The 21,821-nt window shown below is 39.2% G+C and overlaps 1 protein-coding gene across 2 annotated transcripts in view; it reads left to right on the plus strand.

The window, feature by feature from the left end:
* The window catches only part of SHROOM4 (shroom family member 4), a 229,667-nt gene that overhangs the window by 192,620 nt on the left and 15,226 nt on the right, over window positions 1-21,821 (plus strand). For both annotated transcript variants that reach the window (XM_045187590.2, XM_045187591.2), the window contains one exon: window positions 20,988-21,800. In XM_045187590.2, coding sequence (XP_045043525.2) covers window positions 20,988-21,800 — 813 coding nt within the window. The remainder of the gene's footprint in view (window positions 1-20,987; window positions 21,801-21,821) is intronic.

Below are 21,821 nucleotides of genomic sequence, written 5' to 3' on the forward strand. Positions count from 1 at the left end.
GAAATCAAAGGCATTTTTGTACACCAACAATGAAATATCAGAAACAGAAATCAGGGGAAAAAATCCCATTTGATACAACAACAAGAAAAATAACGTACTTAGGAGTAAACCTAACCAAGGAGGTAAAAGACCTGTTCTCAGAAAACTACATAACACTGAAGAAAGAAATTAAGGAAGACACAAACAAATGGAAGCATGTACCATTCTCATGGATTGGAAGAATTAACATCATCAAAATGTCCATACTACCCAAAGCAATTTATAGATTCTAAGTAATCCCTATTAAAATACCAATGACACATTTTAAAGATATAGAACAAACATTTCAAAAAATTATATGCAACCATAAATGACCCTCAATAGCCACAGCAATTTTGAGAAAGAAGAACAAAGTAGGAGGGGTCACAATGCCTGATATCAAACTTTATTACAAGACCACTATAATCAAAACAGTCTGGTACTGGCATAAGAACAGACACATAGATCAATGCAAAAGAACAGAGAGCCCAGAAATAAACCCAAGTCGCTATGGTCAATTAATATTTGACAAAGGGGGCATAAGCATAAAATGGAATAAATATAGCCTCTTCAACAAATAGTGTTGGGAGATCTGGACAGCTACATGTAAAAAAAAAATGAAACTTCACCACCAACTTACACCATACACAAAAATAAACTCAAGATGGATAAAAGACTTAAATATAAGTTGTGACACCATAAAAGTCCTAGAGGAGAACATAGGGAGGAAAATCTTAGATATTCCACACAGCAATATTTTCACTGACATTTCCCCTAGAGCAAGGGACATAAAGGAAAGATTAAACAAATGGGACCTCATCAAAATAAAAAGCTTCTGAACATCTAAAGAAAACATCAGCAAAATGAAAAGGGAAGTGACCATATGGGAAAATATATTTGCAAATGATATCTCCCTCTCTTCTTATCTTCCTCTCTCCCTCTCTTTCTTTACCATCAGTTTCCTTATCTACCTCATGTGATTGTTGTGAGGATTAAATAAGTTAATATATGTCAAGCATTTAGAACACAACCTGGGACCTTAAACCCTCATTAAATATTAGTTGTAATAATGAGGAGGAGTAAGAAGAAAGGGAGGATGAGTGATGGCAGTAATAGCAGAGAAAAAAGGACGAATAGCAAAGTATTGGGCAAGGATTGGTAGGCCCTAAAAACAAGATAGGATCACTCATATGTAGACTCTAATGAACAAAGTGAACTAAACAAGAAAAATAGAGATAGACTCATAGCTAGCAGGATGACAGCTAAGGGGTGGTTAGGGGGTGGATGGATTGAGCAAAAGGAAAAAAGACTCATGGCCATGGACAACAGTGTGGTATTTGCTGTGGGGAGGGGGACATAAAGGGAATAAATGGTAATGAAGAAAAATTTTAATTATTAAATAAAAAACTACATAGGATCACAAACATGGTAGCAATTAAAGGTTATCGATCAGGTGAGTGACGTGGTAAATGTAGCACTTTAGAAAACTTGGCAGCATTTGCAGCCTAGATGGATTGAAGAGAGGTCAATTATGGGCAGTGATCCAGGCATGAAAGAGTGTGGCTCTGGATTGAGATGAGGGGTAGTGTAGAAAAAATAGATAAATGTGTGTGATATTTGGGGGAAAATGTTTGTTTATTATGAAAATGATATTACAGGAAATTAAAAACAGGAGAAAAAGTAGTTTTAGTCTATCCTAGCACCCTGAATGTTTTCATTTCTCTGCCAACTTTTATCTATAGGTATAGAGATATTTTGGTATGGTTAAATAACTATGTAGATGTGATTTTGTTTGTCATGGTCTTTTTTGCCCACTAAGCATTATTTGGTGAACAGTTTTGCATGTTGCTTTACGGGCTCCCTCAATAGTTACAAATTTTAATGGCTGCATAATATTTAACTAGCTTAACGTGCTTTAATTTGCTTAATCATTCCCAAATTGTTGGATAACTACATTATTTCCAATTTCTTGCTATTATAAAGTAATGCTGCAGAAAATCTGTATAGTAGGTATAATCTTTTTCTCATTTTGAATTACCTCATTAAAAATAATTATTAGAGTTGGGATTAAAATTTGAAAGAATATGAACATTCTTATTGTTTCACCAAACAGCTTTGCTAGGACGTAGTTTACACTGCTACTGGCAATTTATGAGGATACCACTTGACCAAAATCTTGCCATCATGGAAAATTTTCTTCTTCTAATGCAATAGATGTAAATGCTACCTATTATAATTTTAATTTGCTTACTTTGATTATTCTAGTTTGAAATTTTTTCATGTATTTATTTAATATTTGCATCGCTTCTCATGTGTCTTGTTTAGATTATTTGCTCACAAATATGTGACACCTTTTGAGAGGAAAATAGGGAGAACTTAGAGAAAAGTAGAGAGAACTTGGTGATTGGAATTTGGGAAAGAAAGGAGTTAAGTCAAAAGTAACTCCAAAGCCTGGTGACTTGGAGAAAGTTATTGACATAGCTAGGGCAGATGAGAAAGGGAGCTGGTTTGTTGGAGGTAATAAGTTTGAGTTGAGATATGTTGAATTTGAAGTTAGTGAGGGAGACAAATGGATAGTTTGAAGGAGACTTATTGATCACCCAGCATGGGATAGGATGACGAAGAAGAACCAGCAAGGAAACCAAAGGAGCAAGCAGCTGGAGTGGTAGAAGAAGTATGCCAGTGCACCATCACAGAGGATAAGAAGAGGACTGCTACTGTTTTTGACAGTTTGGATTCACAAGTGACCTTCAAAAAATCAAACTTACTAAAGTGGTGGGCATAAAAAGTAGATGGCATGATGGTCTCAAAGGGAGGTACATGGAGAAGTGCACACAGCTTTACACATCATAAAATCACTGGTTTTAAGTGTACGATTCACTGAGTTTTGGTAAATTTACGATGTGGTGCAATCATCACTATAGTCCAATTCCTAAAACATGTCTATTTTCCTAAAAAGATCCCTTGTGCCTATTTGCAGTCATTCCTTATTCCCACCTTCAACTATAAACACCTACTAATCTATTTTCTCTTTCTACGGATTTGCCTATTCTGGACATTTCATATAAATGGAATCATACAATATGTGGGCTTTTGAATCTGGCTTCTTTCATCATGTTGTAGCATGTATCGCTATTTCATTCCTTCTTCTTGCCAAATAATATTCTACTGTATGGATATAACATTTTATTTATCCATTCACCCATTAGTGCACATTTGGGTCATTTTCACTTTTTAGCTATTGTGAATAATGCTGCTATGACCATTTGTGTACAGGTTTCTGTGTGGACATATGTTTTCAGTTCTCTTGGGAATATAATTAGAAGTGGAATTTCTGAACCCTATGGTAATTCTATTGACTTTTTGAGGAACTGCGTAACTTTTTTTCAAAGCAGCTATGTTTACCATTTTAAAAAATTTTTATCCGCATCCAAGGACATTTTTTCATTGATTTTTAGAGAGAGAGGAAGGGAGAGAGACAAACATTGATGCAAGATAGAAGCATTGATTGGTTGCCTCCCATAAGTGCCCAGACCAGGGATCCCATGTGCCTGGACTGGGGACCAAACCCACAACCTAGGTACGTGCCCTGACCAGGAATCAAACCTGTGACCTTTTGGTTACAGGAGAATGCTCCAACCCACTGAGCCACACCAGCCAGGGCTGTATACCATTTTTATTTCCTCTAGCAATATAGGAAGATTTCAGTTTCTTTTAATTAATTTTAATACATTAATGATGTGTTAGCTTTACTGTGTGATTTCAAAAATATTTTAAAAGAAGAATGTTTAAAATGACATTTAAACATTAAAAATGTTTTTAAAGAAATTGTTGGCTAGGGGAAGAAAGGAGAAAATTGGATGATAGAGGGGGCAAAGGGTTTAAGTTAGTGGTTCTCAGATTGAGGCCTTAGGACCAGCAACCTAAGTTTCATCTAAGAACAGAAAATGCAAACAAATTTTTAAGCCTCTATTACACCTCCTGAATCAGAAACTGGGATATTGCCCAGTGATGTGCATTTTAACAAGCTTTCCAGGCAATCGTGATTTGAAAAGCTAACTATGAGAACCACTGATTTGAATGAAGATTTGGTCAGGATTTGGGAAACTGATTTAAGTTTAAAAACATAAATGAGAGGTCAGTGGAAAGGGAAGGAATATTGATACTGCAGATCACAGTTTATGAACTCAGGGAAGATGATAAGGCCTAGGAAAGGTTAAGGGCAGAGATGACATTTAAGAGGAGAAATCCTAATGTAGTTTCCACTCCCTTACCCCTCATACACACATTTTAATATTTCTTTTTTTTATTGTTGTTTAATTACAGTTGTCCCACTTTGTGCCCCATTGCTCTCCCCTGTCCCGCCCACTCCCACTCCCACTCCCACAGTCAATTCCCACCCTGTTGTCCATGTCCATGGGTCCTTTATACATGTTCCTTGACTAGACCCTTCCCTTTCTTTCCTCCCTTATCCCCCAGCCCTCTGGTCACTATCAGTCTTTTCCTTGTTTTCATGCCTCTGGTTCTATTTTGCTTGTTAATTTGTTTTTGTTCATTAGGTTCCACTTATAGGTGAGATCATATGGTATTTGTCTTTCACTGCCTAGCTTATTTCTCTTAGCATAATACTCTCCAGTTCCATCCATGTTGTCTTGAAGGGTAGGAGTCCCTTCTTTATTTCTGCTGTGTAGTATTCCACTGTGTAAGTGTACCACAGTTTTAGGATCCACTCATTTAGTGATGGGCATTTAAGCTGTTTCCAGCACCTGGCTATTGTAAATAATGCTGCTATGAACATTGGGTGCATAGGTTCTTCTGAATTGGTGTTTCAGGATCCCTACAGTATAATCCCAGCAGTTGGATCGCTGGATCGAAAGGTAGTTCCATCTTTAGATTTTTGAGGAAATTCCATAATGTTTTTCACAGTAGCTGCACCAATCTATACTCCCACCGACAGTGCACTAGGGTTCCCTTTTCTCCACAACCTTGCCAGCACTTGGTATTTGTTGATTTGTTAATGATGGCCATTCTGACCAGTGTGAAGTGGTATCTCATTGTGGTTTTAATTTGCATCTCTATGCAGGCTAGTGATGCTGAGCACCCTTTAATATGTCTATGGGCCATCTGTGTGTCCTCCTTGGAGAATTATCTGCTCAGGTCCTTTACCCATTTTTTAATTGGATTGTTTGTCTTCCTGGTGCTAGGGCATATGAGTTCTTTATATCTTTTGGAGATCAAACCCTTGTCCAAATTATCATTGACAAATATGTTTTCCCATAGGGTTGGTTCCTTTTTCATTTTGATGATTTCTTTAGCTGTGCAGAAGCTTTTCTTGGGTCATTTCTGTCACAACGGGAATGATGGGTGTAGGTGGGAAAATCAAATGTACATTCTTTAACCACTCTCTTTGCCTGGAAGCCTGCAACAAATTTTAATTCCATGTAGTTACACTGTTGGTTGTCTCCCTCCACTGTTACTTAGTTTGTGTACAGTGAACTCAAATGCATTTTAAAATTAGCAGGAGGGGAAAAATTGGCAAGTAGACGTGCTGGGGAAAAAAGCCACGTAACTGTGATGTATTTAAAAGCCAAAAGAAAGTATTTTCTAGGTTATCACTTTTGGTTTCTGTGGTTGCCTACTGTGATCCTTTCCATTTTTCCACTTTGAACAAACCTTTAGAATGTATCGGGTATTTTTATGAACATTACCAGTTAATCCTCACAACAACCCATCTGTGGTTCAGCCTTATTGTTCCCATTTGACTGAGAATGAAAGGAAGCTGAGACTCAGGAAAGGTATTATACTATTATTAACAACAATAACAAAAGGTATAATAGCTAACATTTATTAAGTATTTATTATGTGTCAGGAACCACTATAATCATTCCCATAAATTATTTCATTTATCATTTATCCTGATTCCATGAGATACTTACTATTTATTGACCCATTTTTAAAGATGAGGAAACTTACTCACAGATAAAGTCACTTTGCCCAGGGTCAAACATGCATCTGACTCCAGAGCCCATTACTTCTGAAATTTTACAGCAAGTACTTGACAAACTACTACCCAGTTTTTTCTATTTTTTTATTTTATTTATTTTTATTTTTTACTTTTTATTGTATTTTTCCATTACCATTTAGTCTCCCTATACCAGCTCCCCCTCAGCAATCACCACACTGTTGTCCATGTCCATGAGTCCTTTTTCCTTTTTGCTTAATCCCTCCACCCTCTAAGCTCCCCACCTTGGCTGCCATCCTGCTCTCTATCGACAAGTCTGTCTCTATTTTTCTTGTTTATTTCAGTTTGTTCATTAGATTCCACATATGAATGAAATCATATGGTATTTTTTTTCTCTGACTGGCTCATTTCACTTAGCATAATATTCTCCAAGTCCATCCATGCTGTCACGAAGGTAAAATTTTCTTCTTTTCTATGGCCAAATAGTATTCCATTGTGTAAATATCCTATAGCTGGGTTTTTTTTTCAATTTTTAAAATATTTCTACAGTTGTTTTATCCACTCATCTAGTAATGGACATTTGAGCTGCTTCCATATCTTGGTGATTGTAAATAACACTGCAGTGAATATACGGGTGCTTATGTTCTTCAAATTAGTGTTGTGGGTTCCTTTGGATATATTCCCAGAAGTGTGATTGCTGGATCAAAAGGCAGATCCATTTTTAACTTTTTGAGGTATCTCCATATTCCTTTCCTCAGTTGTTGCACCAGTCTGCATTCCCACCAACAGTGCAAAAGGGTTCCCCTTTCACCATATCCTTGTCAGCACTTGTTTGTTGATTTATTGATGATAGCCATTCTGACATATATGAGGTGGTATCTCATTGTGGTTTTAATTTGCATTTCTCTGATGATTACTGACATTGAGCATCTTTTCATGTCTGTTGGCCGTCTGTATGTCCTTTTTGGAAAAGTGTCTATTCAAGTCCTTTGCCTATTTTTTAATTGGGTTGTTTGTTTTTGTGGTGTTGAGTTTTTTAAGATCTTTATAAATTTTAGATATTAACCCCTTATCAGATGTGTCAGCAAATATGTTCTCCCATTCTGTGTGTTGTCTTTTTATTTTATTGATGATTTCCTTTGCTGTACAGAAACTTTTTAGTTTGATGTAGTCCCATTTGTTTATTTTTTTCTTTTGTTTCCCTTGCCCAGAGAGATATATCCAATAAAGTATTGCTATGAGCAATGTCCGAGATTTTGCTGCCTACGTTTTCTACAATTTTTATGGTTTTGGGTCTGACATTTAAGTCTTTAATCCATTTTGAATTTATTCTTATGTGTGGTATAAGAAGGTGGTCTAGTTTCATTTTTCTGCATGAATCTGTCCAATTTCCCCCACACCGTTTATTGAATAAACTTTCTTTAGCCCATTATATATGCTTGCTTTCTCTGTCAAATATTAATTGACTATAAAGGTGTGGGTTTATTGCTGGGCTCTCTGTTCTGTTCCATTGACCTATGTATCTGTTTTTATGCCAGTACTAAGCTGTTTTGATTATTATGGCCTTGTTGTATAATTTGATATTAGGTAGTGTGATTCCTTCAACTTTGTTCTTTTTTCTCAGGATCACTGTTGCTATGTGGGGCCTTTTGTCATTCCATAAAAATTTTTGAAAGCAATCTATAGATTCAACGCAATTCCTATCAAGATTCCAATGATGTATTTCACAGAACTAAAACAAATATTTCAAAAATGTATATGGAACCCAGGTCTTTTAATTCTCAGTTTAGGAGTGGCTTTCTTCCTTACCTTTGTCATACCACATCATGAACAGAGTTGAAATATCCAGTACACATTTCCTACATGCTTATTGAATGAAAGAAAATGAATAATTCAGAGTTGAATTTAATTTCATTATGAAGAATACACTTTTCAAGAAGGGTTTGCCACCTAAGAAGAATGCAACCTTCAGAGGTATGGAAGGATTTATGAAAAATATGACAAAGTGAATTTAAATACTTGGGTATTAATTTAATCCTGGGCACACAAAACTTGTTCAAGGAATATTATAACTCTTAATTGGAGAAATAAAGACATGAATAAACACACAACTATACTCTGCTTCAATTTGGGAAGACTACATATAATAATGATTGCAATACTCCCTAAGTGAATATGTAGATATAATGCACTACCAATTAGAGTCACCATGGTATACTTTATAGAACTTGTCAAATCATAGTGAAATTTATCTGGAAGAATAACTGTGCAAGAATACCATATAATACATTTATTTAAAAAGGTAATGATGGTACACTTGCCCTATCAGATTTTAAAGCTGGTTGTAAAGTGACAATTACCAAAACCATATGATAGTGGGTTGAAAAAAAGTCAAACAGTGAAATTTGAAAAGAAGAGATTCTCGGAACAGATTAAGCCATTCTAAGAATATAGAGCACAGTGGAAGCAACCCTGAACTGAAGAAAGCAATCACTCTTTCTTTAAAAAATGTTGGGAATCCTAGGTACCGGTATGAAGAATAATTACATCAGTAGTACACACAGTACTTTGTAGTAGATTCTAGAAAACAGACCAGTGGAATAGCATATTTATTTCAGCTATGGATGGAAGGTAAATTTGTGTCTGTTAAGTGGAGGATATTATCAGAGACAAGATGGATGGTTTCAAATGTATTAAAGTTAGGAGGGATACTTTATACAGAAAATGTAATAAAAAGGTAAACAACATAATGAGGAAATTGTCTGGGGTCACCATTACTGATAACAGTTGCCTGTTCAAAATATATAAAGAATGGATACAGATATTGAACATCAGTTTTCAGATTCAGCTTAATAAAAGGGCAAGAAAAATGAATGGGCAATTTACACATAAGGAAATGAAGGCACTAAAATCACTGCATGGAAAAGAACAACCTCTCTAGCATTTAAAGAAATGCAAATAAAAACAGCTTCAATGTATCACAACTTGCTTATTAAACTATCAACAATTAATGGAAATGATAAACAGAAATTACAAAACCCTATCTTGGCAAGGCTGTAAGGAAACAGTATGTTTCTGGGAGTAGTATAAATTGGTTGTTTTCCTAGAGGGCAATCTAGAAATATATGACAAGATTTACAAAACTGTTCATATTCTTTGACCCAGTATACCCTCAAGGAAATAATCTGAAAAGGAAAAATAATTTGTTTAAAGATGCGATGGTAGTGCTATTTATAATCATGAAAAAGATTTATCAACTTAATATATCATCATGATGGGATAGAATATAGCCATCAATAGTGGTGGATATACAAGTATTGTGTCTTGCATAGAAATGAGTATTTGTAATAATATTAACCACAAAAGGCTAAATCCTAAGTCACATGTTGAAGCTGATAGTAGCCACACACAAAGAAAATTCAGAAAGGCATCTAGTAAAATGTAAATAGCTAGAGTTGAATGCACATGTTGTTCCCTGGATACATGTCAAGTTGCTGAAATTTATAATAAAAAAGAAAATCTGAGGAAGAGTAAACCCACATTAGTTTGATTTAGGCCTGGGAAGTTAAATATCAAAGGCTTTGGAAAAATCCCCATACCAATAACAGTGTTACTTACCAGACATGCTTGATCTCACTGTTAGCTAGAATTTGATTTGCTAGAATTCTCCATCAACCAGCACTTCTGCTTATCTAAATCTGTGAAAACTTTGACATTTCTGAGGGGGCACATAACCAGATATTTGTGAGTGAATCTCCAGATTTGTCACCACCACTGCAACATAGAATCCCCTTGCCACTACCACCACCAATATTTTATTATCTGGCTCAGAAACATCACTTTTTAAAGATCTTTCCATTTCTGCTCACTGTCATCACCAGAACTAGTTTGCAGATAGTTTGCATTTCAGTGTCATTATTAACAAAGAAGCGCATTTTTCTCTCTACCATGATTACTTCACATATCTACCTTGACAACAAATAGAGACCCATCAAGGCACATTAAGATGGGAGTGCCAAGTGGTTGACTCAGCTAGGGCTCCTCCTTTGCTGGGTGAATTGCTCTACAAGCCAGTATTGTGATGCCTTGCAAAGTCAAATTCATACCCTTTGCACAATGAGCAGTTACTACATTTCATGAATCTTTAGGGTTACTCTCAAAGCAATAGAACCTCAGATGTTTAATATATGTGTGTCAAAGAACTTCTCTATAATAATAATTGTCATTCATAATTAAGCACCTTGGATGCCTTTTAAACTGAGATAGAATCATTTATAACTTTATAACTTTGATTTTAAGTCTGTTTCATTGTATTCTGGGTCTTTGAAATTCAGTAAGTTAATGTCTGGTATACAGAAGGACTCAGACAAAACTTGCTCAATCCCTCAGGCCTGTCCATTGTTTAACCATGGCAGGGCACCAGATTTCCTTAAATAGTATCTGGATTCCCAGAGCTTTTTGGAGCTCCAGTATGCCCATTATTTTATTTTTTAAATCTTTATCCCACTTATCACATAGGTAGTATGTATATAGTTAATTAAAATGCACTTTGTTTTGAAAACTTTTTAATGGCTTTATACCTCTTAAAATACCGTGGTGAGTTGGGAAACTCATATCAAGAATGTGCAACCCATGGCCCATGGGTCACATGTGGCCCAGGACGGCTATGAATGTGGCCCAACACAAAATTGCAAATTTACTTAAAACATTATGAGATTTTTTTGTGATTAAGTGTTGCAGTGTATTTAATGTGTGGCCCAAGACATCTCTTCTTCTTCCAGTGTGGCCCAGAGATGCCAAAAAGTTGGACACACCTGTTAGATAATGACTGATAGAGCAGTGGATCTCAAAGTATGATCCCAGCCCTATAGCACCGTCATCATCTGCGAAACTGTTAGAAGGAAAAATTCTCCACTCTCTCCCATACCTACTAAATCAAAACTCTAGGGGTAGGATCCAGCAACCTGTATTTTAATAAGCCCTCCAGGTAATTATAATGCATGCTCAAGTTTCAGAACCATTGAATGTTAGAGAAGAGAGGTTTAATAATTTTGGCAAGCCAGATACTGAGCTAAACTGTTCTTGTGGATATCAAACCCTTGGCAATGTATTATGCACTCCTAAAATGTCTTTTTTACTTTTTTTACCATATTAAGCTTTGTTATTTCAAGAAAGGTAAAAACATAACTGAAACACAAAAAAAGATGTATGCAGTGTATAGAGAAGGTGCTGTGGCTGATCGAAGGTGTCAAAAGACGTTTGCAAAGTTTTTTGGTACTATTGACATTTTGGCCATATAATTCTCTGCTATAGGACTATCTTCTGCATTTGAAGATATTTAGCAGCACCCCTGGCCTCTACCCACTAGAAGCCAATAGTGAGAGATAGCCTATATGCTTGAAATATCTCTCCTAATCAATAAAGTTATTGGAGAAAATGAAAAAATATTTTATGAAAAAAATAACAATTTTTGGCCAACCCAATATTTAAAAAGAAAATAAATACCTGAGGAAAAAAATATTTATATGGTCACCTGAAAGACGGGTTTTTTTGATATATTTATTGATTATGCTATTACAATTGTCCCATTTCCGCCCCTTCACTCCACTCCATCCTGCCCGCCCCCTCCCTCCCACATTCCCCCCCTATAGTTCATGTCCATGGGTCATACTTATAAGTTCTTTGGCTTCTACATTTCCTACACTATTCTTACCCTCCCCCTGTCTATTTTCCACCTATCATTTATGCTACTTATTCTCTGTACCTTTCCCCCCTCTCTCCCCCTCCCAATTCACTATTGATAACCCTCCATGTGATCTCCATTTCTGTGGTTCTGTTTCTGTTCCAGTTGTTTGCTTAGTTTTCTTTTGTTTTGGTTTTAGGTGTGGTTGCTAATAACTGTGAGTTTGCTGTCATTCTTACTGTTCATATTTTTTATCTTCTTTTTCTTAGATAAGTCCCTTTAACATTTCATATAATGATGGCTTGGTGATGATGAACTCCTTTAACTGGACCTTATCTGAGAAGCACTTTATCTTCCCTTCCATTCTAAATGATAGCTTTGCTGGATAGAGCAATCTTGCATGTAGGTCCTTGGCTTTCATGACTTGGAATACTTCTTGCCAGTCCCTTCTTGCCTGTAAGGTCTCTTTTGAGAAATCAGCTGACAGTCTTATGGGAAATCCTTTGTAGGTAACTGTGTCCTTATTTCTTGCTGCTTCTACGATTCTCTCCTTCTGTTTCATCTTGGGTAATGTAAGTATGATGTGCCTTGGTGTGTTCCTCCTTGGGTCCAGCTTCTTTGGGACTCTCTGAGCTTCCTGGACTTCCTGGAAGTCTATTTCCTTTGCCAGACTGGGGAAGTTCTCCTTCATTATTTGTTCAAATAAGTTTTCAATTTTTTGTTCTTCCTCTTCTCCTTCAGGCACCCCTCTAATTCGGATGTTGGAACGTTTCAAGATGTCCTGGAGGTTCTTAAGCCTCTCCTCATTTTTCCGAATTCTTGTTTCTTCATTGTTTTCTGGTTGGATGTTTCTTTCTTCCTTCTGGTCCACACCATTGATTTGAGTCCCAGTTTCCTTCGAATCACTATTGGTTCCCTGTACATTTTCCTTTGTCTCTCTTAGCATAGCCTTCATTTTTTCATCTACTTTTCGACCAAATTCAACCAAGTCTGTGAGCGTCTTAATAACCAGTGTTTTGAACTGTGCATCCGATAGGTTAGCTATCTCTTCCTCGCTTAGTTGTATTTTTTCTGGAGCTTTGAAGTGTTCTGTCATTTGGGCCATTTTTTTTTTTTTTGTCTTGGTGCGTCTGTTACTTAAAGGGGCGGAGCCTTAGGTGTTCCTGGGGCAGGGTAATGCTGGTTGCTGCACTGTGACGCTGTACATGGGGGAGGGGCCGAGAGGGAGCAATGGCGCCCGCTCCCCTCTCCACCGGATTTCAGTGTTTCACTACGCTACCCACAATCAAATTGGGCCCCTCTGGTGCTGGTTCCCAAGTGGGTGGGCCTGTGCACACTCTAGGCCCCTGTGGGTCTCTCCAAGGACCTCTCCTGTGAGGCTGGGAGTCTCTCCAGCTGCCGCCCCAACCCCCACAGGCTGTTTCAATCAGAGGTCTGAGGCTTTATTTCCCCACGCTGTAGCCCTGGGTTACACTGTCTGCTTCGCTCCCCACTGTTCATCCCAGTTTATCTGTGCGCGAGTGTGGGGCCGCGTGGTGCTACCAGCTGCTCTGCCTGCCCCGTTCTCCACCACTCTGAGTCCGGCCCTCTCGGTTTCTCTGTGCGCGAATGTGGGGCCGCAGAGTCTGCTAGTGGTCAGACTGCCTGCCCCATTCGTCCCACACTCCGCCAGTCTCGGTCCTGCCTCGGCCACGCGAGTCCTCTCCACCCCGGTGCCCGTCTCCGCCCCTGCTACCGGTCTGGATGTATGTTTCTTTTTTATCTACTTGGTGTCAGACTTCCTTGCCGTTCGATTTTCTGTCAGTTCTGGTTGTGCGAGGAGGCGCAGTGTGTCTACCTACGCCCCCATCTTGGTTCTCCCTAAAATATCTTTTATTAAAACACTGGTGAGGCAGCATATTGTGCTGGCCAAGATATGGGCATTGGAGTCCAATTGATCTTAGTTGTAACTTCTTTTGGTCACTTACTCTCTGTGTTCCTTCAGTTATCTAACCTTTCTGAGCCTCATTTGTAACATGAAGAAGACAATACTCAGACCAGAAGATTGTCTCGAGAGTTGAATGAGATCAAATCCATCAAGTGTGCAACCCTGTACCTGACATATGATGGAGTCTCAGTTATCAAGAGCGATTATTACCATCCCTTATCACCATGGATATGACACTATACAGGGTCCAGGGACTAATGGGAAGACCTTAGAAATTCCAAGTTGAGGTCTTTGGAGAGAGGGATCTAGGCTTCACACAGAACAGCCCATATAAAGCAAGGACTTCTCTGATCTCTTCAAAGGACACTGTGCCAACCTCCCACAGGCTATAGAAGCCTCGGGGCAAGTTCTGCTATTTGCATTTGTTTTTGCCAGACTAATTGTTCTTTACTTGAAGTTATGTGAACCTAGCAGCAGAGAAGGGTGGTAACAACAAACGATCTGAGCCGTTCTCCCCTCCCTGTATAGCCTCCTTGTGTCTCACTTCCTGGATCTTGCAAGTATTTCCTTCAGCAATAACCTGGGAGTGGCTGTTTCTCTTGGAGAAGTCTTATCTTTTGGCTGCTGAGGAAAGGGAAAGGGGAGAGAGGCTGGATCTGTGCACTCTTGCTGCTGAGATGCTGGAATGCCAAGCTATTGTGGGGAGTTTAAAAATAAAATTCCAACCAAGAAAACTTCAAAAAGGCTAAGGAGGAGGCAGGAGGAGCTTTTTCAGTCCCTGCAAATATTGGTTTTCATTGTCTATTACTATTGGGCAAAAATAAAAGATTTTAACAAAAGGGAAAAATCTATTCATCAGAAGGTAAGGTAACCTGTACCAAGAGGAAAAGAACAACCCAGGACTGGGCCGGCAATTTACTTTTGTTTTCGAGATGTAGTCTCCTTGCTCGTGTCAACAAAGCTCTTTCTCATACTTAGACTTCATGCTTTCTCCTGTGTCTTCAGCTAGGAGCTAAAGTCTTCATGGACACTTGGGGATGAACATAGTGTAAGTACTTTTTACCCCTCCCCAGGAGTCCTTGCTTCAGTGGGATTGTCCCATGGAGTAAAATAAAGCAAGAAGTTTTAGTCTGGACACTACTCATCTTATTAGGGAAATGATATATCCTTTCTAAGCCTCAGGATCCTCTTCTGCAAACTGGCAATAATGGTACTTACTGCAAGGGGTTGGTGTGAGGATTACTAGAAATGCATACATGGAAGTGCCTAAAACAATGCCTAGCACATAGTAAGAAGTAAACAGTAGTTCTGTTCCATTGATAAAGATCCTTGTCCTCTGCTTGATCCCAACGTGGAATTGTAGATTTCTGTGCATATAGGAGAATTGATCCCTTTGAAAATAGGACCTCTAGAGGCCAGTATCATCAGCCTGACACTTCAGTGGAAGCCTCCTATTCACCAGTTTGTTTCAGCTGTTAGTGCTGGGAAGGCAAGGGTTATATTGGTTTTCCTTCCCTTGCACAGTGTAATATTCAGTGACAGCTTGGAATGACTTGTATACCCATTTGTCTAGCTGATCCCATTGAGGACAGTTCTTCCCCTTTCTGGAGTCCTGCTTACTCTGTTCCCATGATATAAGTGTCTCTGCAAGGCTCAGGCTGGTCCTACACAAGTTGTGGCAGTGCTTTTAAAATCAGATTTAATATAGACAATAGCAAGTTCCAGGTTGCCTTGTTGGAGCCCAGTGCCTCCAGGTAGGACCACAGTGTCATGAATCAGTGCACCAAATGTCCCTAGAAGGGCATGCTCTTTTCTTCCAACTGAATCTGGAGTTGGCAACCTAGAGGTAAGTTCTGTAAGACTGATTTACTGATTAGTACTTAAATAAGACAACTTAGAATACCTAGTCCTTTTGATCTTCTCTCTGCACTTAAGCCTAAACTTGTCTTTTATTATCTTTCCTCTTTAAAAGATGGGAAGAGTGAGTAAACGAGCCCAGGATTAAAATCCTTGGTTAGCCAGGGCTTCCTGGCTCGGCAGCCATGTGGCCGAGCTGGGACCCAAGGTCTCCTGATCTCTCAGCCATTAAGCAGGTCTGAACATTAACCACAGGGGCATGTAGTCCAAATCCTTTGATGGGAACAAAGAACAAGGCTGAAGCATACAGCAGTGAAGGTTGTACACTGCATAACTTGTACAACCATATGCAGTGGTTCTGAGTAAGGGACTTCACTCTAACAATAAACATAGTCCTGTTACTTATTAATCACCTTTCATGTACCAAGCATCATTGCTATGTTCTTTTTAAAAATTATTATTTATTTTATATTTAATTGAATTTATTGGGGTGACATTGGTAAATAAAATCATATAGGATTCAGGTATACAATTCTATAACACATCATCTGTACATTGTATTGTATGTTCACCACCCCAAGTCAAGTCTCCTTCTATTTCCATGTATTCCCCCTTTACCCTCTTCTACCTCCCCCACCGCTTCCTCCCTGGTAATCACCATACTGTTATCTGTGTGTATGAAGTTTGTTTTGTTTTGTTTTTAGCTTAATCCCTTCACCTTTTTCACCCAACCCCCCAACCCCCTTCCCTGAGAACTATCAGTTTGTTCTCTATTGCTAGGTCCTTTTTATATAGTTAAGCTTCACAACAGCTTTGTAAGATAGACGTTTTACCAAAACTGAGGTAAATTAAATACTCTGCTCATGGTTGTATAGCTTTTGGGTTATAGAGCCATATTTTAAAATTTTACTGGAATTTAGACCCAAGTCTTTTTAACAATGTGTTCTTTCCACTCTGCTCTATAGCTTTTCCAGTGCCCTGGCTAGAGAAAAAGAAAGAGTAGTAAATTTGATTACTGTCATGAAGCAGGGTTCTTCTTACCATAGCTTCGGGACAATGGCCCAAATGAGGCTTTTGGAGATGTTGCTGTCACTCCCTGCATTTTATCAGATGGAGATTGCAGATGAAGATGGGAAAGGGGGAGAAAGGCAGGGATAGAAGGTAGGAATGTGTGTGGCAAGGGGTAGAAGAAAGGCTGTATACACTGAAAACTAATCTAACTGGAACATGTCTTCAAACAGCATTCCCTAAACCACAACACTCATATATCCTTTTTACCCTGGCCCTTTATTTCCATGGTATGGTTCCTGAGCTACTTGTATTAGAATCCCTTGGGCCAATTTTTAAAAATATGGGTTCCTGGACCCCACCAGAAGTACTAAGGTCCAGTTTCTGGGGCTGAGGGCCATGAATTGCATTTTAAACAATTTCTCCAGGTAATTCTGATTAAGAGCCACTTTGGTTACCAATGACTCCCCCAAACTAGTGGTTTCCAATCTTTTGGATTATCCACCCTTCTCCAAAAGAATTTTTTTTAAGTTTGTGCCTTCAGTATATGCTGGAGTTTATTAATAAATTCCTCGTATGTATCAATGTCCTAATATTTATGTTTTTAAATGCAAAAAATACATTAGTATTTTTATATGAGAATGGTCTCTAGTTTTCCTTTATGTATCTTCTGTTGTGGGTTTTGGTATCTAGTTCTTTGCAGGATTCTTTTCTTATCCCTCTATTCTCTAGATTCCAGAGTCTAGGAAGCATAAATAGCATTGGGGTTGTCTGTTCCTTGAAGGTTAGAATTAACACAAGACCATGTGAGTGTGCTTTCTATTTTTGGTCAAATTTATCAATATTTTTCTATGGTAAGTGGTGGGTTTAGACATCCTCATTCTTCCATGTTTTTTTGCATTTGGGTTTTTTTTTTAATATATTTATTGATTATGCTGTTACAGTTGTCCCATTTCCCCCCCCCCACTCCACTCCATCCTGCCCACCCCCTCCCTCCCACATTCCCCCCCTATAGTTCATGTCCATGGGTCATACTTATAAGTTCTTTGGCTTCTACATTTCCTACACTATTCTTACCCTCCCCCTGTCTATTTTCCACCTATCATCTATGCTATTTGTTCTCTGTACCTTTCCCCCCTCTCTCCCCCTCCCAATTCACTATTGATAACCCTCCATGTGATCTCCATTTCTGTGGTTCTGTTTCTGTTCTAGTTGTTTGCTTAGTTTTCTTTTGTTTTGGTTTTAGGTGTGGTTGCTAATAACTGTGAGTTTGCTGTCATTCTTACTGTTCATATTTTTTATCTTCTTTTTCTTAGATAAGTCCCTTTAACATTTCATATAATGATGGCTTGGTGATGATGAACTCCTTTAACTGGACCTTATCTGAGAAGCACTTTATCTTCCCTTCCATTCTAAATGATAGCTTTGCTGGATAGAGCAATCTTGCATGTAGGTCCTTGGCTTTCATGACTTGGAATACTTCTTGCCAGTCCCTTCTTGCCTGTAAGGTCTCTTTTGAGAAATCAGCTGACAGTCTTATGGGAACTCCTTTGCAGGTAACTGTGTCCTTATTTCTTGCTGCTTCTAAGATTCTCTCCTTCTGTTTCATCTTGGGTAATGTAAGTATGATGTGCCTTGGTGTGTTCCTCCTTGGGTCCAGCTTCTTTGGGACTCTCTGAGCTTCCTGGACTTCCTGGAAGTCTATTTCCTTTGCCAGACTGGGGAAGTTCTCCTTCATTATTTGTTCAAATAAGTTTTCAATTTTTTGTTCTTCCTCTTCTCCTTCTGGCACCCCTCTAATTCGGATGTTGGAACATTTCAAGATGTCCTGGAGGTTCCTAAGCCTCTCCTCATTTTTCTGAATTCTTGTTTCTTCATTCTTTTCTGGTTGGATGTTTCTTTCTTCCTTCTGGTCCACACCATTGATTTGAGTCCCAGTTTTCTTCGCATCACTATTGGTTCCCTGTACATTTTCCTTTGTCTCTCTTAGCATAGCCTTCATTTTTTCATCTACTTTTCGACCAAATTCAACCAATTCTGTGAGCTTCTTGATTACCAGTGTTTTGAACTGTGCATCTGATAGGTTGGCTATCTGTTTGCTGCTTAGTTGAATTATTTCTGGAGCTTTGAAGTGTTCTGTCATTTGGGCCATTTCTTTTTTTTTTGGTCTGGGTGCTTCTGTTACTTAAAGGGGCAGATCCTTAGGTGTTCCCGGGGCAGGGAGGTGTAACGCTGGTTGCTGCGCTGTGACGCTGTACATCGGGGAGGGGCTGAGAGGGAGTAATGGTGCCCGCTCCACTCTCTGCGGGATTTCAGTCACTCCCTCCGCTACCCACAATCAAACTGGACCCCTCTGGTGCTGGTTCCCGAGTGTATGGGCTTGTGCACGCCCTAGGCCCCTGTGGGTCTCTCCAACGACCTGTCCTGTGAGGCTGGGAGCTTCTTCTGCTGCCGCCCCAACCCCCATGGATGTTTTCACTCAGAGGTTTGAGGCTTTATTTCCTCACGCTGGAGCCCTGGGTTGCTGGGTCTGCTTCGCTCCCTGCCATTTGTCCGGTTTATCTATGCGCAAATGTGGGGCTGCAGGGTCTGCCAGCCACCACCTTGTGGGGTCTGCCAGATGCAGCCTGGCCTGCCCCATTCCACAATCGCTGGGTCCACCAGCCACCGCCTTGCCAGGAGTCTTCTCCACCCCCGCTGCCCGTCTCCGCCCCTCCTACCAGTCTGGATGAATGTTTCTTCTTTATCTCCTTGGTTGTCGAACTTCCATACAGTTCAATTTTCTGTCAGTTCTGGTTGTTTTTTGTTTTTAAATTGTTGTTGTCCTTCTTTTGGTTGTGCAAGGAGGCACAGTGTGTCAACCTACGCCTCCATCTTGGCCAGAACCTATGCTTACAATCCCATATTTTGTTTCTGCTGTTTTTCTACCTTTGCATTCCCTATACATTTTGTTTTAGAAAATTTTTATTTTTTTCAGTTATAGTTGATGTGCTATTATATTAGTTTCACGTGTACAACATAGAGATTAGATAATTATATCACTTACAAAGTAAACACCCAGATAAGATTAGTACCCACCTGGCACCATACCTAGTTATCACAAATGATTTTGATTTTGATATTTTTTTCTTATAGGTATATTACATACACATATAACATATATATTTAAATTTTATACACATACACCCTTAAATCTGGAATTTATTTTGAAGTGTGTGTGTGTGTGTGTGTGTGTGTGTATCATGGTATAGCTCCAAATAACACTGCTCTGCAGTTATCTCCAAAAAGATTTATTAGCCCTGGCTGGTATGGCTCGGTTGGTTGGAGCATTGTCCTGTGATTGAATGGTTGTAGGTTCGATCCATGGTCAGGGCACATACCTAGGTTGCAGGTTCAGTCCCCATTGGTCGGTGCATATGATTCCTGGTCCCCGCTCTTATGGGAAGCAACCAGTGTTCTCTCTCATACTGATGTTTCTCTCTCTCCCTCTCTGTCTAAAAGCAATGAAAAAATGCCCTCAGGTGGGCATAGAAAAAGATAGATTAAATGATCTTTCTTTATCTCCTCATTATAGAAGGTCAATTATATATGATGTTTCAATAGTTTCATTTGTTTCTGGGCTTTCCATCCTGTTCCACCAATCAGAATGCACTGTTTTCATTGTAATTTCTTTATAATATGCTTAATCCCTTACTCCCCCCCCCATTTCTTCTGTAGCAAGTACTCTTTATAATATTATATCATGCTTTATTTTACAAGCTAATTTTAAAAATATACAATTAAAAATTCCTATTGAGAATTCTGACTGGAATTAGGAGATATTTTAAATCCAAAATAGGAGATATTTGTAAATGTTCTGCTTGATGTTTTTTCTTACAAGTATCAGAACATGGACAGAATGTATACCTGTCAAATTCATGATATAGCTTGCATCTACAGAAACAACAGGGGGATGGAAGTGGGGAGTGAAACTAGGGTATTTTTTATTTCTTAAAAAAATATTATGAAGCATCAGTGAATGGCAAGGTATTAAGATGTGCTTATTGTGAGCAGTAGGTGGGAGCATGAGAATTTATTTTAGCAATCTCTGTATGTTTGTAAATATTTGAATGTTTCATAATTAAAAACAAAACAACAGATGAAACAAGATAAGCAGACTTGTAAGCCTAAGGATATAGCACATTCAATTTGAGTGCTACAAACAGACTGAGGTGGTGTGTGTATTCGGACATTGGAGATTGTCCAGGTTCAAACCATAGCTCTGCCACTAACTAGCTTTATGGCCCTGAGACAGTTACTTAACCTGCCCATGCCTCAGTTTCCCCAGCTGTCAGGACAATAATAATAGCAACTTCCTAGGGTTATTATGAGGATTAAATATGTTAAGACATTATATATTACTATTATTACATTTACTACATAGATTACATTGTTTTGTGCCCATTTTAAATTTTACATAAATGATGTCATCAAAAATATGGGATCATCTGCAACTTGCTTGTTTTATACAATCCCCATCTGCTCTTTTGCAGGGAAATGACTCATTCTAAGGCTGGGTTTTCATGGGCAACCCCCTTCCATCCTTGCCTTGAGAACCCAGCACTGGACTTGTCAAGCTACCGAGCAATCTCTTCTCTTGACCTCCTTGGAGATTTCAAGCACTCTTCAAAAAAAACAGAGGAAACTTCAGTTTATGAGGAGGGCAGCTCCATGGCCTCCATGCCCCATCCACTGCGTAGCCGTGCCTTCTCAGAGAGCCACATCAGCTTGGAGCCCCAGAGCTCCCAAGCCTGGGGGCAGCAAAGGAGGGAGCTCTTTACCAAAGTTGATGAAACCCAGCTAGATCCTCTGGGAACCAAGAAGAAGGCCTTTCCTCCTCCTCGTCCTCCTCCTCCCAACTGGGAAAAGTACAGGCTCTTCCGTGCAGCCCAGCAGCAGCAACAGCAACAGAAGCAGCAACAGCAGCAGCAACAGGAAGAGGAAGAGGAGGAGGAGGATGAAGGAGAAGAGGAGGAGGGGGTAGAGGAGGAGGAGGAAGAGGGAAGAGAGGAAGAGGAGCTGCCACCCCAGTATTTCAGTTCAGAAACCATTGGTTCCTGTGCTCTCAACACTGAGAAAGTCCTGGAGCAGCCACAACCTCTGGGCTTTGGTCATCTGGAGGTCTCAAGGCAGAGCACACAAAGCCTCCCAGCAGAGCAAGAGTCTTTTGCTCTCCATTCCAGTGATTTCCTGCCTCCAATAAGGGGCCACTTGGGATCTCAACCTGAGAAGGCTCAGCCACCTTGCTATTATGGCATTGGTGGGCTTTGGAGGACATCGGAGCAGGAGAACACTGATCCCTCCAAGTAAGTGCTTATGAAAACATT

This window comes from Desmodus rotundus, chromosome X (assembly GCF_022682495.2).
Source record: "Desmodus rotundus isolate HL8 chromosome X, HLdesRot8A.1, whole genome shotgun sequence".
Taxonomy (NCBI): domain Eukaryota; kingdom Metazoa; phylum Chordata; class Mammalia; order Chiroptera; family Phyllostomidae; genus Desmodus; species Desmodus rotundus.